The sequence below is a fragment of the Strix aluco genome, chromosome 2 (genome assembly GCF_031877795.1).
Source record: "Strix aluco isolate bStrAlu1 chromosome 2, bStrAlu1.hap1, whole genome shotgun sequence".
NCBI classification, from domain to species: domain Eukaryota; kingdom Metazoa; phylum Chordata; class Aves; order Strigiformes; family Strigidae; genus Strix; species Strix aluco.
The window spans coordinates 110,621,125-110,646,163 of NC_133932.1; the positions used below are offsets into that span (position 1 = coordinate 110,621,125).

Below are 25,039 nucleotides of genomic sequence, written 5' to 3' on the forward strand. Positions count from 1 at the left end.
TCAATTGGGGATTAAAAAAATGGTTTATATGGTTAATGTATGGTACTAATTTAGGTCACTGAAGCTGGCAGCAAAAGCTGCTGTTCTGAGGGGGGTGGTACGAAGTTTCAGGTTGATCCTGTGGTTCCTCCCACCACCTTCCAACATGTATATAAATTGTCAGCTCTCCAGACCCTTTGCCAGTTCTCTCTTCTAGACTTGCCAGAAGCCACAGAGGACTAAAGATGAAGATCTTTTTCTTATTCACCTTTTCCACTTTTTTGTTGTCTGCTTTTGAACAAGCAGCTGCTTCTGCTCACTATGACAAGATTCTAACTCATAGTCGAATAAGGGCACGCGACCAAGGGTAAGTAACTGGGTTTTATTTCTATTTTAAAAGGGAGCTTGTTAATCTTTATTCTCCTCTTTCTTCTTGCATTACATTAAATGTGATTTTTCACTATGAATTCTTACTATCATTCAAGCACTTTCTCACTTAGTTTTACAAGAATTGTTCCTAAATAAAAAACTTTTTGAGGAGTTTCCAAAGGAGACAGAATACTATTAAACTTAATAAAATGTGGAAAAATCTAAAATCACTACTTCTAAACAGATAAGATACATGTGTTTTAGAGTCACTGAAGTTAATTATAGTTCACAATTAATGTAATGGGATGTCAGATATGTTTAATATATGTTTTCAAATGTTTAAATAGAATTGACACCTATCCCACAGTATTTGCTCTCTTTATTCCATCCTGATGAAAATCATGAACCCTATTTAAATGCTCTCTAACATGGTAATATATACTGGGACCCCTTTGTAAAACTTCTGTTCCCACTGGAGCAATGCAACAAGCTGCTCGGCAGGGTACCCAAAAGACAATGATTACAAGCCAGGCTGCTCAGAGATGTGGAAATAATTTGAACAGCTGGTGTCAGGGAGACACATGTCTCTAAAGATACTTTCCTTCAGTCTTTTTAAGTAAAAAACGTTCTGTGAATAAGAACTGTTTACCATCCTATCCTCCTTTGTTGAATTTCCTCTGTCTACTACACACACACACAGAGTGAACTTTTCAAATAAAAAAAGTTCACTGGCTTCCCACTGATGTAAAATGTAGATTCTAACTTTTTAACTGATGATTTTTTTTTCATTGTAGAAGTATAAAAATTAGTGACAAAATGCCTTTCTTCCATGGAATTTGCCCTCAAGAAATTTGTCTTCTGTACACTACCATGCTAAGGAAAAAGTATTCCTCATTTGAAATCTGTGACTCCTTTTATTTACATGCCAATTTACCCTTTGATCCCAGTAATTCCCAGAATGTTTGCTTAGGTGCCTGTGGTACTCCAAACGGCTGGTAATCAAAATAGCTGATTGATTTACAGAAGACAGGGTTTCCTTCTACATAAAGAACAAGGCACTTTTTCTTCCCCATCTCCCCATGACCTTCAGCTGCACAGATGTGTACAAGACAAAAACTTTAATGAAAAGAGACTGATGGTATTCACAGCTTGTTCTCTGGTGGGTGGTAATTAATTCACTTCACAGGGGGAAGGGAAAAATGTAAGGCATATTGAGACTTGACTAGGCACAGCTGGCAGTCACTGCCTATCAGAGACAGAGGGTCAAGCTAGAGCAGAGGGGAATCTTCTGTCCCTGCCAGGAGGGTGGGCTTGTCAAGGAACCTAGCTGGGCAGTCCTGGGAGCTTGCACTGTGGATGCTTGAAAACACACCTGCCCTGGGAAATAAAGCCAGATGTTCATTTCTTACTCTTGGTCAACAGAAATAATATCTGCTGTTATTTTATGTAAAACTTTTCCGAAGATGTACAGAAACTTATTTTTAAAATGGTTCTCACTCCCACCCATAGCCAAAATGTCTGTGCCCTTCAACAAGTTATGGGAACAAAAAAGAAATACTTCAGCACCTGCAGAAACTGGTACCAGGGAGCCATCTGTGGAAAGAAAGCGTAAGTATGCTCTGTTTCAAAACTCTTCCCCATTCATTGAGAAAATGTACAATTAGAAAACTCTCCTTTTCTCAGAGAAAAACTGTTTGTTTCAAATGCAGGCACAGGAAGAATTGACTTCATAATTTTACAGGGTTACAGCTTCTCTTTAGCTGCTTCTAAAACCACCTGGATGACTGATGCAATAATTGTTGCCAAAAACATTCATAAAAGGAGTGGAAAGTCTGCAAATGACAGCATAGTATATAGTCTTTTTCAAGTTTAAGAGGCTTCAGAGTATTAGTTTCAGCAATGCTTCTTTGAGTTAAGTATTCATAGCTCTATTTTAAACACAAAGAGATATGATGTAAGTCACCTACCCAAAAACACAGAGGGACCTAATAGTCCGGTTGTGAAAAGAGCTCAGCACTACCCAGCAGAGCTGTGTGCTCAGACAACACCTCTCCACAGAGAAAAAAAAAATCAAAATATAGTTGTGAGTACGGATTAGATCTGGGTGAGTCTGGCATTCTTTTGGAATCTATGTGTGTATATAAATTGTCATTTTGCAGTAGTTGTCACAGGAAATCATTATTTTTATTTTCCCATTATTCTCTTACAGCGCCCAAACAGGTTTGGGGTGACATTTTCAGAAAGGCTTGAGTGACCAGGGAGTCCAGGCTTCAATTGCAACTGTCTTAGGACATTAGAAGCCTCTTAGTGAAAGCCTATAAAACTCTTCCAAATTCCCGAGTAATATTTAAGTACACAATTTCAATAGTCACTGAGTGATTATATGTGCTAAGACATAAAGATGTTGTTATATTGAAACCTGGTGCAAATTACATGTTTAAGAAACTTAACTCCATTTAAAGTAAGATTTGTATTTAAAACTTTCCTAATGAACATCAACCACTGTTTTAGATGTTAATGTATTATAGAATAAGGATTTTTTTGTATCTGTGAGAAAGGCTATCTTAACAGAAGCTAATGTGGAAGGAAAATATCCACAGTGGTAGTAACATAAGCCAGTTGAAGATGACTCTCTTTGTAAAAGAGCTTTTAAATTCTCTTGAAAACGTTTTTCCACTCAGTAATAATTCACTGAATGAACTAGATGGAAGATCTTGAACAAGAAGTGACTGATAGTTTGCAATGAATTAGTCATATTCTTATTCTCCTGATTGTCAAAGTAATGAATAAATACATTCCACATTTTCCAATCCATTCTTCAAGCTTAAAGTGTTTCTAAATATAGAAACTGATAAATTCTGGAAAATAAATATATATATTTAACTTTAAACAGTTACACATAGCTCACATTTAATCTAAGTGGCCTTTTACAAACTGGATACTTTTAAGTTCAAAGTAAAACTATAAGACTTTGTAAACTTGTATGAAATTCATTCAACAGTCCTTTACAGAAAGTCAAAGAATTCTATGTTGAAAAAGATTTGATGCAGATACAATCTGGGTTTGTGCTGGGGAATGGGGGGGAGCACAAAAAATTGTGCTGTGTGCATGTATCACTAATATGGCTACAGTCTCTCATGCTCTCTTCAGTGCATCTACATATATGACATAAAGAAGTATCCTTTTCCTATTTATTTTTCGGCTGGTTCAGCTGTCCTGTGAGAAAATGCCTTTAGTAACTATTTTTGCACTGTTAAAACCAGACATGTAAATCAGATATTAGTCAGGCAAGGACCTGACAAGGGCTTGGATTGTGATTTCTTCTGCTGCTGTTGGGTGTCAGAGGCTTTGCATTTTTTGAGATTCCTGAAAGATGCTACATGTCACAACAGTGTTGGAAAAGATCTTTAGGAAAAAGACTGAGGGAAGATATAGTAGGAGAAAGTTTTCTTCCATTTTATTTCTGAGAAAATGTTTTCGGTGCTCTGACAGCATACCATAAATTAATGGAGCTGAGTTACACTTCCAATACAGTGAGACACTGATTCCAACACACAATCTTGCCTTTCAAGCACTGCCATGGCTTTGAAGTCTCAACTTTAAAGTCAGTCTAGACAAGAAGAATGATACCACAGCCCCATTAGAGCCAAGAAAAAGACCTGATTTTCATGGACCAAGCTGTGACCCTAAGTTTTCTGCTATTGTAAACTTTATTAGCTAATTGCTTACTTAAGGAGGTGGAAGAAAGTAACAGCAGTAAGTTAGAGGGGATGTAGAACAAATCATAATGAACATCCTACCAAGACAAGAAATCTGATTATTCTATATCCCCAGAAATTTCTTTAGAATATAATTGACTGTCTGGAATCCTAACCAGTCCCTCCTATTTTGATTTTGGCTTTGTTTTCATAAGCAAATCCAGAGAGGTTAGAACTCATTTTTTATACAAATTGCGGATTTGTATGCATTTGATGATGGTACTAATGATCAGTTTCCAGTCAAACTAGACTGTGTGTGGTCCTTTGCCCTACCGCTACCTTCAATTTTTTCAGGACCCATAGGTTTACAGTTTTTTATTAGAATCTTCCCTTCTCCTCCAGGTGGCATTATAATACTGACTTCCCTTTTCCTTCAGTGGACATGTTACAAGTCATCCAAAATACTTCACCTTTTGAGTAGAGTCTGCCATACTACTGACTTCATTGGCACTACATTTTATTCCACTGTAGACACATTGGGAAGAAGGGTATTTCCTGAAAACAACTTAGACTGAAACTTGGATATTCTCAGTTTTGGAAAACAACCTACTCCTGTGGTTTTATTCCTAGACAGATGTTGTGTCTTCCTACGAGAGAAAGTCTGCTCTCAACACAACTCTAACAGGGATTTAATTACTTTGCTGAGTAAAATGAGTTATGCAGTGATAGATACCTTTATGTGTCAGGAAAAATAGTTTGAAACAATAGGCAGTTTGGACTCACTGAACTAAAGTCAGGTGGTGACTTTTTTCTCTTCACTGACTAGAATTTAGAGGAATGCAAGCTGTAAAACATTTTACAGAGCCTGTGTAAGGCCCTAGTCAAGAAGCCTGCTACAGCCAAACAGAGGAGGACCTTGATCAGTGGAGCTGGATGGATTTGGTCATGAGAGTCTACACAAAATTATCACCTACCTTCTCCCTCCTCTTTTAACACTCCTACCATTGTACAAGCACTCAAAGGGCAAGGCTAGAGGGGGAAAACTGTGTGTATAGAACTCCTGAGGGGTTTTTCTGTGTCTGTAATAGAGCATCTGTTATAACTTAGTCTTAGCTGTTAATGGAAGTTTTACACTCTGTGTACTCAAAACAGAAATGCAGACATGATTAAAGAGGTTACTGTAATAAGAATGCTAATCCAAAGGACAATGGATCTTCTCATGTTAATATTTCCATGTTAACAACTCCTCCCTAACTTGTATATATGATCTATAAAACATTAAGAATGCTTTTACTATTTACACTTCCTATCTACTTCTGTAAATTTCCAATAGGGGTGCAACTTAAAGATTTGCTAAAATCAAAATCTATTTGACCAGAAGTCTTTCCACTGTTTCTCTGCAGTATTTTATCTCCATGCCAGCAAGACTAGAAACAGATGAGTCACAGAGCTGATCTGAATAAACTGAAAACTGACTCTGTTAGCCAAGAATAACAAGGATGTAACGTAGTGTTGCTCTGCCCCTTTTTCCTTTGGAATATACTCCTTTGGATGAGATCAGAACAACTCTGTGCTAAAAAAACCCCAACAACCAACCAAACAAGAAAACCCACCCCAAAAGAAAAAAAAACCACCAAAACCTCCAAAGCCTCCAAAAACTCAAGAATGCAGCATTGCTTGTTATCTGAGTAACTGCTTTCTTTGCTTGGGCATCATCTTATATTGAACTAGTAGGGAAATATGGGTGAAGATAACCTACGGTGTGAGATGGGACTTCGCTCTGTACTGTGTCTATACATGAGTAGTGTTGAGGAACTGCATCTTGCACAGAGTCTTATCTGGTTCTAACCTTAACATGGCATCCTCCAAACAGGCCCCTTTTCTCCCATTCCATCTTTCTCACTATGTTTTGAGCACAGCTGATATATGGACCTTTTAATTGCAGTCAACTGTAAGGAAACATGAATACTGTAAGTAGGAACTTACAGTAATCCTTGATGTCTGAAAAAAAGCCTCGGCTGTGCATAACAAGTTACATGGTAAAAAGGCACTGATCTTGTAATGCTTGGCTGAAGAAGCATTTTGTTTCTTAACTATGTTCTTCAGCCAATTTTCTGCCTTTCATTAATTGTGTCATTGCTGGATATGGTAAGAAGACTAACCTTGCCATGTTTTATTCTATGCTTATAAGTCGGCTTCCTTTTTCCCTTTTCCAAAAGCTGATTAAGACTGCAATCTTTCATAGCTGCTTATGGGGTGAGGAGGAGATCTTTTCTATTCCATGGAAGAAAAACAATGTTTTCTCATGACAAAGCAGTTCACATAGTTGGGAGAACATTCTGACTCCTATTCTGCTGCACAGTTTTCTTTAATTAGATCTTTTTTTTTTTTTTTAATTAGCCTCTGGCAGGGATGAAACAGAAGCAAGAGTATAAGGTTGATTTCCTTATTAGTAAGAAAATATGTGGCCTAAACTGTATGCTGTTCTTGCATTCCCAAGAACTAGCCATTCAGTGAATTGTTTTAAAGAAAGAGATGTATTAAAAAGAACTATACAAATACTTTCAGTATAAGGCTTCGCAGTTGAAAAGATGCACATGGCACAATGTCATGTGTGTATATGAATATGAGGGAATGGAGACAAAGTATTTTAATAACACAGAGCAATGGAAGACTATGTTTTTTTGAAAAAATTATTTAAGCTTCATGAGCTCTATCAGATTGCTGTCAATTATGGAACTGTAATGCTCACTTTTAAAATCATGCTTGGTAATGCTATTTTTCTTCCAGTCTACTTTCATTTGTTAATCTCTTCAAGTAGTTTGAATGTCAAAGGTCTTAAGTCCAACTTTTCATTTGAATAAGCTGTTCATTTTAATGTGTTTGTGGTTAATGTTTTGTTGGTTTTAGTTTGTGAAAAATGAGAGAAGTGTACTCAGCTGCCACCAAAGAGTCTACAAATTAAAAGCTGGAATGTAGTGGTAAAGACTCAGAAAAAACCTTCAAGGAATTAGTGTTCAGAACTCTAGCACTGCAAACATCAGTCACATCTATAAAAATAAATCTATTATGTAAAACCATGATGGCAATTTTTCCTTGTCATTCACAGTGTACCACAATTTGAAAAGTAATATCTGAAGTCTAATGTCTTAAAGTTTATGTTTTAGACTTTGGTAAGGTTGTATAATTTGTTGGCGTTCCCTCTCCTGAGGAGCCAGAATCAACTCTGTGATAACTTTAGTGAATTTTCACTTTCGTGTAAGAGAGGAGAATTTTTCAAGCAGATCTATAGTAGAGCTTTTATTTCTGTCATATTAATTAAGAAAACATTATATCCTAGAAGACCATCAATGCTAAATTGAGTGTTACAGTATAGAATTATCGGTTAACCCTGGTTTGCTGTTATGTATAGCTTACACTTATTCAAGAATGAGAATATTTTATTGTCATCATTATATAACAGTTCCTGGTCCCTGGTATTGCCAAATTCTATATATACTGTGATGACATACTCTTTTAACTCTGTTTGACATTTCTTGTAGTCTGGTTTTCATCCTCACTACATCTACCAGTGGACTTTTGCTTGTATCCATCCATCCATCCATCCATCCATCCATCCATCCATCCATCCATCCATCCATCCAGTCTTTAGTGTCTTCCTTCTCTATAACCTGCTTTATGTCTGTTCTTAATTAGTTCTCACTCTCATTCCTGAGCTTCTTCAAAGTCTTCCTTGAAAAACTGAGGTTCTGCCATCCCACTTTCTACCACCATACAATCCACAGGACCTTCTCCTAAAGACCTGCTTAGTTCCTATATCCAGTATGTAGATGTCCTCATGTAGTTTTGTCATTTTAACTTCTGTTCAGTTAAATTAATTTTTTTTTCCTTTACAACTCTGCTGCCACCAATTTCTCCACAGTATCGTCACTTTCTTTATTTTGCCCTTTCTTCAATCCCATCTAATCTTTTCAAATAGACCAGTTAAATTAATTTTCTTCAGCTGCTCTTCTAGTCACATCATCTTTTAGTAACTCTACATAAGTTCCACATCCCATCCCATGTTCCTTCCTAGCACTTAAACTTAATGATGGCAGTCATTCTATAAATTCAAAAGCCTTGCATTTAGTAAAATACACCAATTTGTAGTCTATACAGAAAAGGTTGAAAGATAAAAAAGGAATGAAGATCTGGAGAGTGTGTACTTAGCAATGAAAAATTATTAATAAAAAAATTTAAAATTAGACCCAACTAAAATTAGTATACACTTGTCCTTGTCCTGTATATTATTTAATTGTGCTTTTTTCTATATCCCACAGAACTGTCTTATATGAGTGCTGTCCTGGCTATATGAAGATGGATGGTATGAGAGGATGTCCTGCAGGTACAAGCTTATTTTCGTATGGATGAGTCAGTATATGAGAAACATTACAACACAAGAGACTTTCAGTGATGGTCATCTAGAGAAATTATTGCCTTTTTTTAAGAATTGCTGCCTGAGAATACATGGCTTCATTTACATCCAGCCAACACAGTTGAAAATCAGCCAGCACTGAATTTGATTATGTAGTTTAAATTGAATTACCCAGCTCCTTCCAGCTGCTGGATTGGAGAGAAAAGATAGTGTCTTCAGTTCCCAAAGCTGCCAAAGAAGAACTTTTATTCCTATTCCCATCACACCCCAGAATAACCTAAAGCATACCACTGAGGTCAGAAACCCAAGACATGAGGTGTGGGATATCTAAATTATGTTTATTCCTTTTCCTGAGAAGACTTGAATCTTATTTACTAAAGGAGTGTTATACGCTTTAAATAAACCAAGAAGAAGTGAAAACGAAGACAGGAATTCTTGATTTCTTCTATTTGTGCTATTCTGCTTTGCATAAATAAAATTCATTGCAAGAGAGTAATCTGAGAAGGAATATATTTCATTTAGATCCCTGTCTGAATCCTTTGACATTTAATAATAGAGTTGGGCATATCTAAGGCAGAGTTCAGTTTGTTTAGATGAATTAATCTCACTTTAGATGTTTACATTAGGAGGAGGTCAGTCACACTCTGTCATTGCCTGTTCTGCTCCATGACAATAAAAAGAGCCAAGAACTACTCGCTCTCATGCAAATGGTTCACTTCTAGATGCCTAGAATTAGGAGAGATGAATCCTGTTCTCATGAAGCAGTGTTTAACCACACACTGGAAGAAGAGCAAGATGCCACATAAGAATAATTCTGGTCTACCCTGACCAAATGAGACCCACTCCATTGAAATTTTTGTTATTATAGATGGAATTTACTCCTGTCCTCAGTGGATAGCTTCCCATTTCAGACTGGGTTGGCACAAAACAAGACAACTCTTCTGAAGAAAATATTACAATATTCGGTTTTGTTTGATCTAATTTTTCATTAAGCAAACCAAAAAAATGAATAACAAGCAGATATGTTTGGGTGGGTTTTGAGTATGTTGACAATGGAATTTTAATCCAAACACATTGGTTTAATATTGATTTAAACCGTTTTGGAAAGGCAATACTATTGTCCAAACAAAAGAAACAAAGTGTATTTGATTGTGAGAAACTGGATGACTGAAGAGTTTACAGTATTCATATGTTTATTTTAGTTGTTCCTATTGATCATGTATATGGTACGCTGGGTATTGTGGGAGCTATCTCCACACAGCAGTATTCTGACATATCAAAGCTGAGAGAAGAGATTGAGGGACGAGGATCATTCACTTTCTTTGCACCGAGCAATGAAGCATGGGAACAATTAAATTCAGTAAGTGTGTATGTGCGCATGCATGTGTTAAAGTATGTTTCTCTTTCAGCTAATGCTGTTTTAGCTTCAACAGCTAGTCTGTGATAGACTAGAAACAATATTGATATTTTAGATATGAAAGGACATTACACAAATTATAATGAAGTGACTTGCATATTTAACATACATTGCTGAAGCTTAAGAGTCTGAATTTATTTTCAGAAGTACTAAGCAACTGTGTGTGTTTCCTATTTAAGCACTTGCATGACAAATATTGCTAGTGTTATTAACATAGTTTTGAGCAAACTGACAGGAATTCCAGAATTTGCATGATGTAGAGTATAATTGTACTTTGTCAGTGATTCAGGTGTCCTTATTTTAGTAATGTTTTCAGTTAAATAAATATTGAATCAAAGCTCCTCCAATTACTTGACTGTAATAAGACCTTTTGTCTTTCATTTACAAGCAAATCAGACTAAAACATCATTTAAGTAGAGCCAGATTGATAGGTATCAAAGTCATGTCTCCTAACAGGAAATATCCATTGTTGAATATATTGAAAGCATATGTTAAGGTAAAGCAATATGTATGTCTTTCTGACTGGAAGAATGTTTTGAAGCTGCTAATTAATTAAATTCCTTTCTTCAGGAAATTCACAGGAATTTGGTTGACAATGTAAATATAGAACTGTATAATGCTCTTCACCACCACATGGTAAACAAGCGCATGCTGACAAAAGATCTTAAGAATGGCATGACTTTGGTGTCTATGTATAATGACCAGAAATTACTTATTAACCATTATCCTAATGGGGTAAGTATTATCTCTTTTTTTTCCATAATATAATTATTCAGTTATAGCCTTTACTCTTTCCTTTATTTTCTTCTATAGATAAGAAAATAGGTTATAGAAAGTTCAACATCTAGCAAGTCAGTTGTCACTGACAAAAATAAATAAATATTCTCTTGAAGAAATCTTGTCTGCTGTGTAGACTAATCACTAAGAAAGAATTAATGAACATGTGCTGTTTTCTGTTTAGAAGTCAAAGTTCGAATGAGAATGAACTTTCTTCCTAAGAGACAAAGCCTTTTGTGGTCAAAATATATGATCATAATAAATCTGAGAGCAAAATCTACTATTAATCTTCATGTGTTTAAAAAATAATATTAAATCAGATCTTTTATTTGAATTGGAGTGCACAGTAGAAGCATTTAAGCTTGTAGGGGACACACATCCATTTTTTGGCTGGAAATAAATTCATTTTTTAAAATGTTAGAAATCTCCCAGTTAAGTCACTCATCCTTGTTACCTTAAATGCATCAAAATGTTTATGTATGACTACAGTTTACACCAGTAAAAACCTATACAATCACCATATTAACCAGAGAGGGAAAACAAATCTGAATAATTACAACAAGAAATAAAACATGAATATGAAATCAACATAGCCTGAATAAATCTGCTGCTAGCTTTCCAGAAGCTTAGTCAGCCTTTCAAATGTTACAAGGTTTTACTTAAAATTTAAAATAAAAACTGAAAGAACAACAGTGAATTCATAATGTACAGTACCTGCTTTGACAATTTGTAAGTATCACATTCCAAATATATGATCATTAATGCTTAATCTTCTACTGCTTGATTCCTCAAATATAGGTTGTTACTGTTAACTGTGCCAGGGTCATCCATGGAAACCAGATTGCTACCAATGGTGTTGTTCATGTCATTGATCGTGTCCTGACTGCTGTTGGAAATACCATTCAAGATTTCATTGAAGTTGAGGATGATCTTTCATCTCTTAGAGTAAGTGGACAAAAATAAAAATGTTTCTCTGGTCTTTTGGGTTTTTCCTTCTTTTCTATTTGTGTATGATACCTGGAAGTAGGAAGGGTTAGTTCAGCAAGAGACAGAAATGAATTAAATTTAAAACTCCAACTAATATTGCAAATCTAGCTATATAAAAAGGCAAAGTATATTTTACATAAGGAGTCTGCTTTTGCTCTTTTGTGGATCAAATAAGACCACATCAATAGGACATAATGTGTCCCTGTACATAAAAAAGTGTGACTACTCATCAGGCACTGAGGTAATGAAACGTGAGTGTAAATTACAGTGTCTGGTGCTAGAAAAATAAGAATAATTCCAAAATGGACAACAGAAAATGGTAGAAAACTCAAATTCCAGAACCTGACTCATGGCAAGTTTCAGAACACTGGTAGATTCATGTAGGAAGGATTTTTCTTGCAGAGGAGGCAGGGTTTTTTTCTGTCCAAGTTTCTAATTTCACCTTTTTCTAGAGGATGTGTCTGCTTAGTTTAATGGGATTTCATGCTGCACATGTTTAAAAAAATATGCCATGGTTTTGCAAATAGCTGTTGTCCTTTTTGCTTCTCCATCTGTTCAATAAATACAAAAAAAATATTTTAAATGCAGAGGCAGAAGGGTGGAAAAGACCCTCTGAATCTGTTAAATCTAGTCTATGATTGTTATAGCCAACCACATGATTTAATCCCTTTAAAAAACTGAATATAAAAGCCACACCTTTCTAGTCTCCAGTTGAAAAGGAAGTCCTATTTCATTTTTTCCCGTGCATTCTCTCTTGTATCTCTTCTGTTTGGGTTTAACTTCTGTGAACTCTAAGCAGACATTTTCACCTAATCCTAGATAAGGTCTCACCTATTCCTTCTATATTAATTTTCATACCTCCCTAACTCTGCTTGAAAAATACTTACTGGTTTCCAGGGTACATGCTTGGATTATTTATTTTCAGTTGTATCACATTGGACTCTGCCTTTCTGACTCTTCAAAGGGTGAAGTCTGTGTTTATATCACATACACCTGCTAATTCCTTTGTGTGTGCCTCTGCACTTCATACCACTTTAATGACTTTGGCTCCAAAAGAAAATGTGCTAATGAAACCATTAAACAAAATCAGCCTGGAGACTCTAATATGACATTTCTTTTAGGATGGTTATTCCCATCTTCCAGATTGCCAGTTTCACATGCACTTTATCTTTCTGTCTTAGGCTGAGCTAATAGTATTTCATATTTAACTGAGCAAATTCTTTACTCAAGTCCAGATGTATTCAATTTTACATATGTTCTTTTTCTAGAAAATCTGATCATAATTTATATTGGCATACTTTATCATGTTAACCTTTTAATCCATCATATATTCTCGCAAGATCTCTGATTACTTTTCCTGCATTATTCTTTTTCTTCAGTCTTTGATTCTAATGAGGACAGGTTGCAGCCACCAAAGAAATACATATTGTTATAGTAGTCTTTAGGGTTAATCCAGTAACAGAAACACCCAAATTGTGAGGTTGTACACAGATTTGTAAGCAAGTTAAAAACATTTATTTAAGGAATAAAAGGGAAATTTTATTTATTTGAAAAATATTGAATTGGGTTTTATTTAGTTCAGACTGCTTACCTCTTCTTCACTACTAGAAAGTAGAGAATTTTTCATCAGCTGTGTTTCATTTTACTTTTTTAATGTCCATAGCTGAATAAAATTTTGGGGATTAAAAATGTGGACATAATTTTTCCTGCCCTCAAAGCCTGAGATAGAATAGAATAGAATATTTCAACTGGAAAGGACCTACAACGATCATCTAGTCCACCTGCCTGACCCCTTCAGGGCTGACCAAAAGTTAAAGCATGTTATTAAGGGCATTGTCCAAATGCCGCTTAAACACTGACAGGCTTGGGGCATCGACCACCTCTCTGCCTGTTCCAGTGTTTGACTACCTCTCTTAAAGAAATGTTTCCTAATGTCAAGTCTGAACCTCCACTAGTGCATCTTTGAACCATTCCCATGCATCCTGTCCCTGGATACCAGGTAGAAGAGACCAACACTTTCCTCTCCACTTCACCTCCTCAGGAAGCTGTAGAGAGCAATGAGGTCACCCCTCAGCCTCCTGTTGTGATTCAAACCCTTCTCCTTGTATTTCATCAAATTAGTCATACACCTGCAATACATGTTTTATTATTTCAGAGGCAAATTTTTAGCTTTGATAGATTACTGCTTTGATCTAATTTGTGAAAACCTATATGTTGTTTTAATTTAAAAATTTAGTCCGTAATAATAAAAATTTCTGCCCTGTTATCACCTCTATCAGAATATATTGATTACTGTGTGCTAAATTAAGGATGTAACTTGGTATATAAAGACACATTTTTCCCACAAAATTAATTTTATATTACTTTCTGTCAACTAATTTTTTTGTCTTTCTATAACACCGATTTCATCTCAGTCTAACATTGACATACCTGCAAGCACTAGGTGAAACTAGATAGATAATGTATTTTGATAATATTTTAAATAACCAGTGTTAAAAACCAAATTTATTTTCTAGGCTGCTGCCATCACATCAGATGTCTTGGATACTCTTGGAAGGCCTGGTCATTACACACTCTTTGCTCCTACTAATGAAGCTTTTGAGAGACTTCCAAGGGGAGTCTTAGAAAGGATCATGGGTGACAAGGTAGCTTCTGAAGGTATGTAACCTTGTTTTTGTAAATCAGAAATACAGGTGAGTAGATCAGGAGGTAGAAACCACATTACCCTAGTAGCTCTGAAATGAAGCACCTGTACTTTCATACATATAGGAGGAGTAATTTCTTCTGTCTCTGATTTTTCCAGTTACCTAAGGATTCAAATTCACTGAAAATTTAGATTCAAAAAGTTTAAAGGAAACTGTGAAAATATAGGCACATTGATATTTCTAATAGTTCAGCTGCATAGTTCCGATAGAAATTCCTGCCTCTAGAAATGCAGGGCTATATGAATGTAGGATTCTCTCATAGCTTTATCATGAACAGCTCTTTCATACAAAAAAGACATATTCTTGCAAAAGGCAAGTTCTGTCCTGCAAGTTGAACTGAATTTATACTACATATACTGGCAAACTATAACAGTCAGCACGCTTATTCTTCTGAGAACTACTATGAAACTAAATAATAACTGATTCACTCTGTTATGTGAACAGTAATGTAACGGTCCACTAAGAAATGGAAGGCTTCATTTCTATTCTCATTTGTGAGCTCCACTTCACTAAACAAGTTCTCCATCATTTCGTTATAGCCTGATTAAGTCACTGTATAGTATCTCAATGGAAAATGGTGAAAAGAGGGATCTGGGCTAATTTTAATGAGACTGGCTAAAAATAGAATCCTGAAATAACATGGTATTTTTGTTGTGGCTTTTAAATTATTTTTTTAGTTTCCTTTCAGGAAGTTTTGGCTGATTCTTTTGATACCCACAAAGGATAGTACACAGAATCTCACTTTATATAGTAAGGAATAACAAAATATATATCTGGGGCTGACTTGGCATAGCCTATAGAGCTTTGTACTCAGAGGTCCATTCAGAGCATATTATCTGCAGTCAGCAAGTTATATACCCTGTTACATGCAGATCACAGCATAACCAGTATAGTTTTCATAATATAAGGGATGCCAAAGATTTTTGACCAAAGGTATTGTTTAGAGGCCTATAGTATCAATTCTCATATAAATAACTCTCAATAATCTTTGAGTGCAAATAAACAAATATGCTGGATAAGCTAGTAAACTATTAAATTAGTGTAGATTTATCCCATACCTATATGTGAATTAAATGTGTCCAAACACCGATATATAAACTTCCTGCTCTTTCTCTGCAGCTCTCATGAAGTTCCATATTTTAAATACTCTCCAGTGCTCTGAAGCCATCACAGGTGGAGCTGTCTATGAAACCTTGGAAGGAAACACAGTTGAAGTTGGTTGTGATGGTGAAAGTCTGACTGTGAATGGAGTGAAGATGGTGAAACGCAAAGATATTGTGACAAGCAATGGTGTTATCCACCTCATTGATGAAGTGTTAATTCCTGATTCTGGTCAGTGATGTGTATGAAAAACTTCTTACACTGAAGATGTTTTCTACAATCTTACCTAGGTTGCCTCAGATATATTGTTATGGATAAACATGGAGAATCCAAAACAGGAAAAGGAATAAATTGTGTGTTAAAATACCTTTTCTTATTCCTTTATTGGCAGCCAAGCAAGTCATTGAGCTTGGGGGTGCCCAGCAGACTACTTTTACTGACCTGGTGGCACAGCTAGGACTGGCATCTTCTCTAAGACCAGAAGGTCAATACACACTCCTGGCACCTCTGAATGGTGCTTTCTCAGGTTAGTAGCCTTAAAGGATTATGCTCTGAATGTCAGAATAAACAAGAATATATGCTACCCTGATGTTTTTCCAAATAAGCCCCAGTACTTGTTCTAAGTCTCAAGGAAAGAGAGTCATAGAGAAATAGAGATACTTTGTCCTTTCAAAATACATACCATGCAGAAAGACAATATAAGCCTTACCACCAGGCTGCACAGCTTGTTTTTAGTGGTATCATTTGTTAATGGAAATAGTATCACTAAAATAAGATACAAAATATGCACAGACAGACTGTTGGAAAAGAAAGCTATGAATCAACTGCCAGTTCCCTTAATCTTTGCATTACTTGCATTAAATTCACAATTTATTTATTCTCAAAAAATTATACAAGGTTGGTATTTTCCAATATATTAAAGCAGAGAGAAACTGATACAACTGTACTAGAAAACAGGTGTTTGCATATTTGCAGAAGTGCCCCATGGGCATTCTGCCCTTCTGTCAAGAATCTGAGTGTTAACTCACCTCCACCGAAGCAAATCTGGAAAGGTTTTAAGGTGCACATGCAGAAAGAAAAGGTTGTAATAAGAACTTCAGCAGTAATTCAGAAGATGGAGCAGGCCCACATATAAATCATCAGCCATATCATTTACAGTAATTAATCAAGACTATGTCAAAAGTAAGGAACGGCAAATTGCAGAAACTACTTAACTATTCATTATCTGTATACACAGATCTGTCTAAGCCTTAACTCAAGCATTTCAAAGAAAGATTAAGTATTTCCATCATCTTTTAATATAGCATCCACAGTTAACCTTATTTGAATGAAAATTCACTACATAAATCACTATATATTAATATCTAAATGGCTTTCTAGATGACACCTTAAGGATGGATCAACGCCTTCTTAAAACAATCCTGCAGAATCACATTATAAAAGTGAAAGTTGGTCTCAATGAACTGTACAATGGACAAGAGCTGGAGACAATTGGAGGAAAACTGCTTAGAGTCTTTGTGTATCGCACAGTAAGTGAACGGGGCTTTCTAACAATATATATCCCAACTATGAAAAAGAAGAGTCATGCAAGAATAAAAGACAAAGATGAATGAAACCTCCAACACTTACCATTATGACTATCTAGCAAAAATCTTTAAGATTTTGAAGCTAGGAAAAAAATGTAAATCTGATCTTTATTGATGGGAACTTTGCATGGAAGACCCTTTGGGAAAACAAAACAGGATTACAGATTTCACACTCCATTAATTACCAATTTTTAAAGCTAGTTTTTAGAACTAATTAAGAACCTTATCAAGGGAAACAAAAAAATCAAGTTTGGAAATATTTACACCATATTAACTTTCTCCAGATTTTGCTACTTTTGTTTTCCCAAGCAATACCAGATTTCTTAGCAAGAACACACAATTTGACTGTGGGAAATAGATATGAATATTATTTTTAAATTTAGGAGCCTGTTGGGAAGTATGCATCCATCTCATTTTATCAAATAGATTTAAATGTGTATCATTTTGTGAATAGCTACATGTCTTTCTCTTTTAATCAGGCTGTATGTATTGAAAATTCATGCATGGTCAGAGGAAGTAAAGAAGGCAGGAATGGTTTTATTCACATCTTCAGACAGATCATCAATCCAGCAGAAAAGACATTACATGAAATGCTGAGAAATGATAAGCGTTTTAGGTGAGTAGCGGTTTTGACAGCACTGAGATCTACCTACAGAGGGTGATTGTATATACAGCAGAGCTGGTCTGAGAAATAGTTGTGGTCTGTGGGTTGTTGGATTTTTGGGGGGCAGGGAAGGGATTATTACCTCCTCAAAAAAAAAAAAAAAAAAAGGGGGGGGGGTGCTGTTGGGCAGTGGGGAAGGAAAAACAAAGGGTGTTTTCATCTATCTGTATGCCAAAAGGGCTCCCAGACTTTGTCAGAATGGTTGTTTATGGCACATAGGAGACAGTAAGACACCAGAATGAGAGGAATAAGAGGACAAAAGGGATTGGATAATACATCCAGAGCTATAAATGCAGCAGAGTCTGGAGATTTAATTAATGAGTAGTATAATTTCATATAGGTGCAGCATGATTGCCTATCCTTCCAGTACATATTTCTGTTCCCTCTCTGCGAGTATCTCAATATCCTAGAGAGAGCAACTACCCTTGGCAACCTCCCTTCATCTCTTTGATCTGTTGGGGTTTTTATGTGATGAATGCTGCTCTGATCCAGGTTGCCAATATATTTTGTTTTCTCAAGTCTTTTTTCCTCATTCTGCTACTCTTAAAGTCTTAAGAGTCTTTTTTTTTCTTTTTTTTCTTTTTTTTTTTCCCCCCTTATTTTCTTCCTCTACTGTCTTTATTTCTGGGAAAAATAGTGGGAGTGTTTAGAGATTGATGGCCTGTCAGAAAAATTGAGGGAACTAAGTGCCTGGACCCAAGTATAATTACTACACTTCAACAGAATGTATTTGTGGTTTATCTGTTTGTTGTAAACAGCGTTTTCCTCAGTCTGGTGAAAGCTGCAGATTTAGATGATGTTCTGTCACGTCCTGGAGAATGGACTCTGTTTGTGCCAACTAACGATGCCTTTAAAGGTTTGACTGATGACGATAAGGATATATTGATAAGTAAGTAATGTAAAAAAACCAGAAATATAAGCAAAGGTAAAATTAATGGGAAAGGTGGTTAGTGCATTTCTTACACAAAAGATGTCTGATAAAATAGCTTACCTTTTGCATAGAGCAGCTCACAGGACTTCCCTAGATTAATTCCTTGGGGAATAGAGAAAAGATCTTTCTGAAAAAAAGCAGACAACCTGAATTTAAATTTCAATTTCAGTTTCAATCCCTGATATATTATTCTAAATTGTAATTACTTTCCAAGTTAAAGTCTGCATTCATTTAATTAGCTTCAACTTTTCATCATTCAACCTTGCTATAGATTTTCTTAAACTGAAAAGTCTCTTCTATCATGTTTCTTTTCCAGTTGTGACTATCGCATTAAAAGATATAAGGTATTGACTTTTCTGTCTTTCCTTCCTCTTTTCTGCATACACCCAGTGATCTCTGATATCACATGTGCGCTACAAGTTAAATATTGGATATATATTGCTAAATGCCAATTTAAGTAATTTCTTTCCATCTTACGCTTTTAATTTTGGAATTATATAGATTTTTCTCAAGATTTACAAGTAGTTTCTTTAATGTCGTGCTTTATTTCCATAAAAGAAATGCAGACTGAATACTTAAATCTCCTGCAGAATCTTCCACCAGAGGGGTAGACTGTGGCCAAAGCACTATAAATACTTTTAGTTTATTTAAGAATAATGTGAATCTGGCTTGTGCATAAGTGCAGGAGGAGTGGTTGCCTTGAATCCCACATCCAGAAGGTCAGTTACATTTTCTGTTCCTGCACTTTTCAGATCAAAGTTCAAAGACATAAAGCCAAATCCCATGAATTCTTAATGACTTTAAAGAGTCCAGCTCAGAGCACTGATAAGCAGCAACCCCAGGTCTATACAACTTTTAACTCACTAATGAGGCACTGTGAATTTGAATTATCTCTTCAGCCATTTAAAGTTATGATAGTGGTTGAAATTACCTTCTAGCCTGGTGTGTCTCTAGTGACTAACATAAATTAACAGATAGCCTAAATGACTAACATTAGATAGCTATAAAATTAAATGAAGCTTCTCTCAAGGTTGTGAACTGAAGTAACTGGATAAATGCCATTGTTCTGGTTTTATTAGACTGTATATTTATTTTATTAACTAAGATTGAGTTTATCAGGTCTATTATTTTTGTCTTCAATTCACAGCTTGACATTGCACCCAAGGTCAATGCCATTTTGGATTATTTCTGTAATTAATAATACAGTTATATTTGCCATTCTGCTTTTCCTGTACTATCTTTTCCTATCTTTGTGACTCAGTTTCTACTTACCTTCCTTGGCAGATGAGATTTTAATTTACCTTTTTTTTTTTTTTCCAGCAGAATGTCAATTTTTTGTGTCAGATTACTTCCTGCAATTCTGTCTTGGCTTTCATTAAAGATATTATGTTGCTTTCTCCATAAAAATTAAACTTTAAAATGTTATTTTTTAAAGGAATATAAAGAAATACTTTGCTTATCTGTAAGAAAGGCACAAAACAAATATTATTTTAAGCAGTAACCACTGTGACATAGAACACAGGTAATTTGATAGTTGTGAAAACAGCTTTTGAATGGCCATGTTTAGGCTTTGTATGTAACTTGATGCTACCTATGACTGGTCCAGTCACAAAATCTCAGTGTTAACTTTAGTAGGACAAAAAAGAGCATTTAATTGCATTTCAGTAGTAAAGTGAATTGCAGTAATATCAGTGATCAAAGCAAAAAGCAGGAAAAGGGAAATGTTCACTGAAAGACACACAAAGAAAACTTTGTAACGAGACACTATACCCAGTGCCATTTCATCAAGGCTGAACCTCCTAATAACAATCAATATCAGCATGTAATATTAATATGAAACTTGTAATAGAATGGTCAATATTCCATGTAACAGCAAGCAGGTGTGTTTTAAAACTGCTCTGTTTGACACCCTGTCTCCTGGCGAGGTTGTCGATATTCCCACATCCTATGACTCTGAACCTCCATGGACCCAGACCGCCAGAGAGCCCTGTCAGGACACTAACTTGGGCTCCAGAATCCATTTCCTTTTTAAGACAGTCTGAAAATGTTGGGATTTTTTCTTTTCTTCCCAAATAGGAATGTCAAACTTTGAAATATGGAAATCATCCCTAGAATAGTTTTTTTCCCCCATTCCTAACTTCTCCAAGCTGCATCTGTTCTCTATAAGAACAGACAAAAACAGCACTCCAAATGACTCCTTTTCTGCCTGAAGTAAATAGCAAATTTCTCCTGCCCCAGATGGGAAAATATGTGTGCATATAAAGAGTTGCAAGTTACCCCCAGTCATCTTAGAAGGGTGTTAACACAAGAAAATTATATTGTTAGCTATGGTTCCCTTTAATTGCAACAGTGTTAAAGCTGGAGTTTATCTAGTAGCTTGGTGAAATTTGATATTGCTGACTGCTTAGTGGTCCTGAAATTATTGTGTTTGTGAATGATTTGTGAAGCACATTTAAGAAAAGAGCAAAAAATTCTGATTAAAAGAGCAAGCAAATAAGAGAAAATAATACAGAAAAATGGGAAAATGCTGGCTGCTTTTCTGTTCTTTTGTATAGGAGTTCTCATAGCATCTTTATGATTATGTTCTGAGAGCCTTTTTGTCATATGGTTGCTTTTCTTTCTTCATCACCGTTTTAGCAGATTCAGATTGTGTGTCTTCATGGTAGTTTCATTCATAATGTGCTTGATTCCAGCTCAAGGCTGTGTGAATCCTTTGAACTTCCAGAAGGAACTATCCATTACAATTTAAATTTTACTCCTACTTTTATTTTCTATTTAAATAGGAGACAAAAATGCTCTGAGGAATATTCTTCTTTATCACTTGATACAAGGAGTTTTCATTGGAAGTGGCTTTGAACCTGGTGTGACAAACATTCTTAAAACCATCCAAGGAGGGAAACTCTACTTGAAAACAGTTAAGTGTTGTAAAAGAAGTCTCCCTAATACAACCTCATAACAGGGATTTGACATTCTATGTCCATCAACGTTACAGAACGGCATGCATTTCTCTGAACGTTATATTAGGGTTTGGAGATGTTTTTTAATGTCCCTGATAACTTCTGTTCTCTTTTCATCCTTTATCAGGTGAATGATACTCTTCTGGTTAATGAACTGAAATCGAGAGAATCTGATCTCATGGCAACCAATGGTGTCATTCATGTTATTGATAAACTCCTATATCCAGCAGGTGAGTATTTGTTCATAGAATTTATACACACTCTTCTGAATCTGTTTACATGTCATGTAGTTGCAATAACTTAAAATTAATTCATTTAAAGAGACAATTCCTACGTGGAATAAGAAACAGAAAATGTACCTCACTACTCATTTTGTGGAGGAAACTTGCTTGAAGTCATTGCAACTCTGAAATTCTGTGAAAGTCAAGTATGTGAAAGACAAGATATTGCAGGCTATCTTTTCCACCAATATGGAAGAATGTATATGTAAAAGTACATGCTTGTGTGAGTGTTTGAGAGTGATTACACCTCCTGATCACTGTACATGAAAATAAAATGAACACACGTGTGTTTCCTCTTACATGCCTATTTCTTTTGTCAGATCTGCCTGTTGGAAATGATCAGTTGCTCACAATCCTGAAGAAATTGATTAAGTACATTCAAATTAAGGTACTCTTTAAATAATAATCCCTTTGTCTTTTTGGCAGGATCTGTGAGACCGTGTATGTTATAATTCATAAGTGATTCTCTGGTCCCTCTGTTTATCCAGCACACAACACATTCAATAGCTCCCAGTTACCCAAATATAATAATAAATGATACACTGCACTCAATAGTTAGAGTTAATGTTTTTCAACACCAAATAGTGGTAGAATATTTTCATTTGAATAACTCCAATGTGAACAGGCCTAAATCTGCTCTTTAGCTCAGGCACACTTTATAACTCCACCAAAATAAATCACTTCTGAATCCTTGAGGCAATCCCTCTTTGAAAGAAATCTTGAGTGGCTAAACTGCTGTCACTAAACCCACCAGCCTCAATAGCCTGTGAAAAGAAATAGGCATTCTTATGTATCTCAGCTATCCTCTTGAGATTACATTCTCCCTCAACAATGAATGCAAGAACCTAGGCAAATAGCATAGTCTAACTTTTAGATCAATAAAGCAGTCAATGCTCCACACTCATTTGGAAACTAGAAGTCTTCTTTCTTTTAAATTTTAAAATTACTTTTCTGTATTTATAGTTCATTCGTGACAGTACCTTCAAAGAGATTCCACTGACGTTTTACAGTAAGTTCATTTTAAATACTTCCAGATGGGTTTGAGATTGTTTTTTAAATGTTGCCAATTCTGATCTTGAATTGTAATCTTTTTTCAATCAAAAAGAAAGTAATTTCTGGGAAAGTAAGATGTGCCAATGAAGCACAGGAAGAGAAAGACTCAAAGCAGAATGTTTCTGGCTGTTGTGCTACTGTATGTACTTTTTTCCCTCTCCAGATGTGTGACAGGAAACTCTGAAGTAAGCTGTTCAAACTCTTTGGGATAGGCAAGATACATATGGAAAAGATTGTTTTTCAGTTTTTAGCCAAGGTTCAGTGCTTGGTGCATAGTAGAGTTGTACTGCTGTCATGTCCCAATTTCATGGGACGACGACTCAGATTTGCTGATTCACAGGTCAGGATTAACGTGAAATGACACCAGGGAATCTTCAGTTCACAAAACTCAATTTTTATTCACTCACAGCAGATATTTGACATGAAACCTTGTCAGTAATATTTGCATCCTCTGCAACAGGCATTAAACTTACACCAACTAGTGGCAGATCTTATAACATACCCTGCTAAGCCTTAAACATGCCCAAGCAAGCCTTGCCTTATATGTGGACATACGGACTAAGAATGGGAGAGAAAAGAGGAGAGAGGAAGAGAGAGAAAGACAAAAAGGAAGATTTCACCAGTCCTGGCTCCATCATTGGTCCAGCCAGCCTAGGGGTCCAGTTCTGGAGGGGCACAGCCACCCAGGGCTTTGACTTGTGTCCTTTTATAATTCCTTGCCCCTCCTTTGGGAGGTCACTTGGACTCGTTAGGCTAATTAGGCATCATGTGCAGTTTGCGCTTCTAGAATTCTCCTTGGTTTTGGTACATGTGCAGTTTGTACCTTCAGATTCTTCTGGAAATCAGTAGGTGGGCTTGGGAGTTTTTGGGGAGTTACTTCCCCCTCCCTGCAGGTGTGACCATTGTTTGACCTTTCCTTTTGGCACATGCATCATGAAAATGGCTTCTCTATTGGGTCTTCACAGAGTCACTCAAGATAGGGAGGTTCAGCCTCCAAAAAATGTGGTCCCACCTCTGCAGGACCGCCTCTTCTTGCTGTGCCTCCCTGACATTCCCTGCACAGCCTCAGTGTTTCCACAGAAATCATTTCCTTTGTGAAAGTTCTTTACCAGATGGTTGAGACATTAACTACGGTTTCATTGGACCGTCACAACTGTCTCTCTCTCCAAGACATAGCACTGTACTGTACTGACTCTTCAAGATGTAGCACTTATGAAACTCTGAAATGAGATGCTTTCTTTTTCAAAAATACTTCCAATGGGACAGAACGTACCTGTTTCCCATACATGCAAATATGAGGCTTGTATGGGAGGTAGTTGTTCTGACCATTTTCTCTTTAGGGAGTAAAGGTAAAAAAGGAACATTTTTTGTTCTCCTGTAGCCTGTCTCAGGGTTTGCATTTAGTTTCTGCATATAAAGTAGAATCTGTTAAAGAAAACTGTTAGAAGACAAAGATCCTGCTGAAGCTTTGGCTTGTGAAGGAATATGAATTTAGGCAGATAGTTAAATTTCTATAGGATTCTACCCACATTTCTCAGTAAAAATGGAGATGATCACATTAGGCTTTTGAAAACTGAGAATAGACACACTGAAGTTAAAAGACTCTTGGAATGAAAAATGGGATAGTTTATCTTGCTGGTAAGTTGAATATGAGTCAACAGTGTGCCCTGGCAGCCAAAAGGGCCAACTGTGTCCTGGGCTGCATCAAGCACAGCATAGCTAGCTGGTCAAGGGAGGTGATTGTCCCACTCTACAGCGCACTGTTGCAGCCCCACCTCAAGTACTGTGTGCAGTTTTCGGTGCCTAAATATAAGAAGGACATCAAACTATTAGAGTGTGTCCAGGGGATTGCAACCAAAATGGTGAAAGGTCTTAAGGGCAAGACTTATGAGGAGCAGCTGAGGTCACTTGGTTTGTTCAGCTTAGAGAAAAGAAGGTTGAAGGCTGACCTCATCACAGTCTACAACTTCCTTAAGGGGAACAGCAGAGGGGAAGGTGCTGATCTGACTAAATTTCCTTGACAGAGGAAATGGGATGAAACTGTGTCAGGGGATGTTCAGACTGTACATTAGGAAAAGATTCTTCACTGAGAGGGTGGTTGGTCACTGGAACGGGTTCCT

The 25,039-nt window shown here is 36.2% G+C and overlaps 1 protein-coding gene across 9 annotated transcripts in view; it reads left to right on the forward strand.

Moving 5' to 3' along the window:
* The first annotated feature begins 213 nt into the window (after positions 1-213).
* The window catches only part of POSTN (periostin), a 38,216-nt gene continuing 13,390 nt past the window's right edge, over positions 214-25,039 (forward strand). For 8 of the 9 annotated variants that reach the window (XM_074816971.1, XM_074816963.1, XM_074816964.1 and 5 more), the window contains exons 1-16: positions 214-346; positions 1,858-1,956; positions 8,366-8,430; positions 9,663-9,820; positions 10,448-10,612; positions 11,453-11,599; positions 14,158-14,299; positions 15,466-15,678; positions 15,839-15,973; positions 16,828-16,976; positions 17,513-17,649; positions 18,456-18,586; positions 21,412-21,542; positions 21,713-21,815; positions 22,187-22,254; positions 22,830-22,875. In XM_074816971.1, the coding sequence (XP_074673072.1) occupies positions 225-346; positions 1,858-1,956; positions 8,366-8,430; positions 9,663-9,820; positions 10,448-10,612; positions 11,453-11,599; positions 14,158-14,299; positions 15,466-15,678; positions 15,839-15,973; positions 16,828-16,976; positions 17,513-17,649; positions 18,456-18,586; positions 21,412-21,542; positions 21,713-21,815; positions 22,187-22,254; positions 22,830-22,875 (2,011 nt within the window). In that variant the 5' untranslated portion in view covers positions 214-224. Of the gene's footprint in view, positions 347-1,373; positions 1,508-1,857; positions 1,957-8,365; positions 8,431-9,662; positions 9,821-10,447; positions 10,613-11,452; positions 11,600-14,157; positions 14,300-15,465; positions 15,679-15,838; positions 15,974-16,827; positions 16,977-17,512; positions 17,650-18,455; positions 18,587-21,411; positions 21,543-21,712; positions 21,816-22,186; positions 22,255-22,829; positions 22,876-25,039 lie in introns of those variants that run through there. The other variant, XM_074816968.1, reaches the window with a different exon arrangement.